At 50.7% G+C, this 1,005-nt stretch overlaps 1 protein-coding gene across 1 annotated transcript in view; it reads left to right on the top strand.

The window, feature by feature from the left end:
* Positions 1-1,005, top strand: part of LOC103463242 (myomegalin-like) — a 39,297-nt gene that overhangs the window by 19,265 nt on the left and 19,027 nt on the right. Inside the window, exon 15 of the mRNA XM_017304244.1 lies at positions 2-185. Within this exon, the coding sequence (XP_017159733.1) occupies positions 2-185 (184 nt within the window). The remainder of the gene's footprint in view (position 1; positions 186-1,005) is intronic.

Below are 1,005 nucleotides of genomic sequence, written 5' to 3' on the forward strand. Positions count from 1 at the left end.
GGCGACGGCGAGGCCGGCCGCCTGCCGCGGGCCGAGGACGACGAGGCCTGGCGGCCGTCTGACGGAGCCTCGCAGCGTCGCCATGACGACGGCCTCCAGGAGCTGACGTCCAGAGTGGACGCTCTGGAGGACCAGCTGAGGAGAGGAGGCAGGACGGAGGAAGGGCCCTCTGCTACCTGGCCGGGGTTCGTCATGATGAAAAGCATCAGATTATCCATTTTCTTACACCTGCATCACCGGGGGGGTCGGGAGCCGCCGCTGCGAGAGGCGGAGTCACCTGGACCATCAGATTATGTTCAGGATGCATCAATAAAAAAGATCTGAATTACAACTGATCATCAACCAGCATGAAACCAGCAGAAAGTGAAAATAAAATCACATCAAATGCTGGATTAAAAATGATAAAAATCAAAATGGAAGCAGAAAAAATCTGGATTAAACCTGCTGAAATCTGGAACAAAACATTTTAGCAAGAAGAAATTAGCATCAAGCTAAAAGGAAAAATGGAAACGTCTCCTAAATCAGGGCTAGCACTTCAAAGCTAACGCTATTAGCACGACTGGAAGTAATGTTGGTTTAGCGTTAGCTGAAGCTAATGCGTATGATTAGCATTTTAGTGTGAACTATGTAGGATTAGCTGACCTAGCGCTCTAGCTAGCAGCTCAGTGGATCAGGATGAATCCAGACAGAAACTAATTGAACCAGAAAACCAGGATAAAGTCGATGACCTGTTACTTTAATCGATTAGCCCCATGCTAACCAGGCGTAGCAGCGTGGTGTCGTTGATTAGCCCCATGCTAACCAGGCTTAGCAGCGTAGCGTCATCGATTAGCCCCATGCTACCCAGGCATAGCAGCATGGCATCGTTGATTAGCCCCATGCTAGCCAGGCGCAGCAGCGTGGTGTCGATGATTAGCCCCATGCTAGCCATGCGTAGCAGCGTGGCGTCGATGATTAGCCCCATGCTAACCAGGCGTAGCAGCATGGCATTGATTAGCCCCATGC

The sequence above is a fragment of the Poecilia reticulata genome, linkage group LG4, assembly GCF_000633615.1.
Source record: "Poecilia reticulata strain Guanapo linkage group LG4, Guppy_female_1.0+MT, whole genome shotgun sequence".
In the NCBI taxonomy this organism is placed as follows: Eukaryota; Metazoa; Chordata; class Actinopteri; order Cyprinodontiformes; family Poeciliidae; genus Poecilia; species Poecilia reticulata.